This window comes from Morus notabilis, unplaced genomic scaffold, assembly GCF_000414095.1.
Source record: "Morus notabilis unplaced genomic scaffold, ASM41409v2 C11342818, whole genome shotgun sequence".
NCBI classification, from domain to species: domain Eukaryota; kingdom Viridiplantae; phylum Streptophyta; class Magnoliopsida; order Rosales; family Moraceae; genus Morus; species Morus notabilis.
This window is the reverse complement of record NW_010385686.1, coordinates 1-917: the sequence shown is the minus strand read 5'-3', so window position 1 is coordinate 917 and position 917 is coordinate 1. Positions and strand designations below refer to the sequence as shown.

General features: G+C 45.4%; 1 protein-coding gene across 1 annotated transcript; it reads right to left on the bottom strand.

Annotated features, from left to right (window-relative positions):
* Positions 1-17: 17 nt before the first annotated feature.
* On the bottom strand, positions 18-914 carry LOC112094949 (sterol 14-demethylase-like; the record flags this gene model as incomplete). Its single annotated transcript, XM_024176647.1, has 1 exon — positions 18-914. A coding segment is annotated over one exon (723 nt), but the record flags the coding sequence as incomplete, so codon positions are not given.
* Between the last annotated feature and the right edge of the window lie 3 nt (positions 915-917).

The following is a 917-nucleotide window of genomic DNA, read 5'->3' as shown; positions in this document are numbered from 1 at the left end:
AGAAATTCAACACAAAACAAGGTTCAATACAAGGCAATTAAATCCGAGCAACAATCCAACAGAAAAGCACGGGAGCTTCAGTGAAGAAAAGTGCCGCAGCAGATACAAAACAAATGCATAAAGAGGAGCCAAAACCATCCTATATGCGAGCTAACTTAGAAATGCCAATAGCCCACCTACGTCTTTTGAGACTAGTTAAAAGATAGTTCTCGTCGCTTGTAGCGCACCATCACCTTTCCTTTCACACCTACAACCATGGCATTCCAATCGGTCTTGGGAAACGGCGATGCAAGTTCTAACTCAAAGTTCCTCAATAAATGACTCCATATTGCCTTAATTTGCAAATATGCAAATGGCTCACCAAGGCATCCATGTCTACCACCTCCAAATGAGATATATGAGAAAGGCCCTGCCACCTTGTCCTCTTCTCTCCCAGCTGCAAATCTGTGGGGATCATACCTATCTGGGTCCTTAAAAACATGAGGAAGCCGGTTAGTGAAAGCTGGCGATGTGGCAACTATGTGGCCCTTTGGAATGTCATATTGCTTCCCCTCTCGGGTTTGTACACTAAAATCGCTATGCGAACTACGTAGCAGCATAATCAATGGAGGGTGGAGTCTAAGAGCTTCCTTGATGCTTCGATACAAGACATCCATCTCAGCCAAGATATCATGATCCACCCTCTTCCCATGCTTTTCCATCAGTTTTTTCTGCTCCTCCAATGCAGCAGTCAGGTACTCCTTGTGACGGAGAAGATAGGCTCCAGTCCATGTTGAGGTGATAGAACTAGTGTGCTGCCCAGCAAAGAGAGCGGCAATTAGCAAGCCAGTCACCTCAGACTCGGTTGTTGAGCGGCCATCCTTGTACTTGGACTCAATAAAACACTGTAACATGTCATTCTCTGACTTGCCACTTTG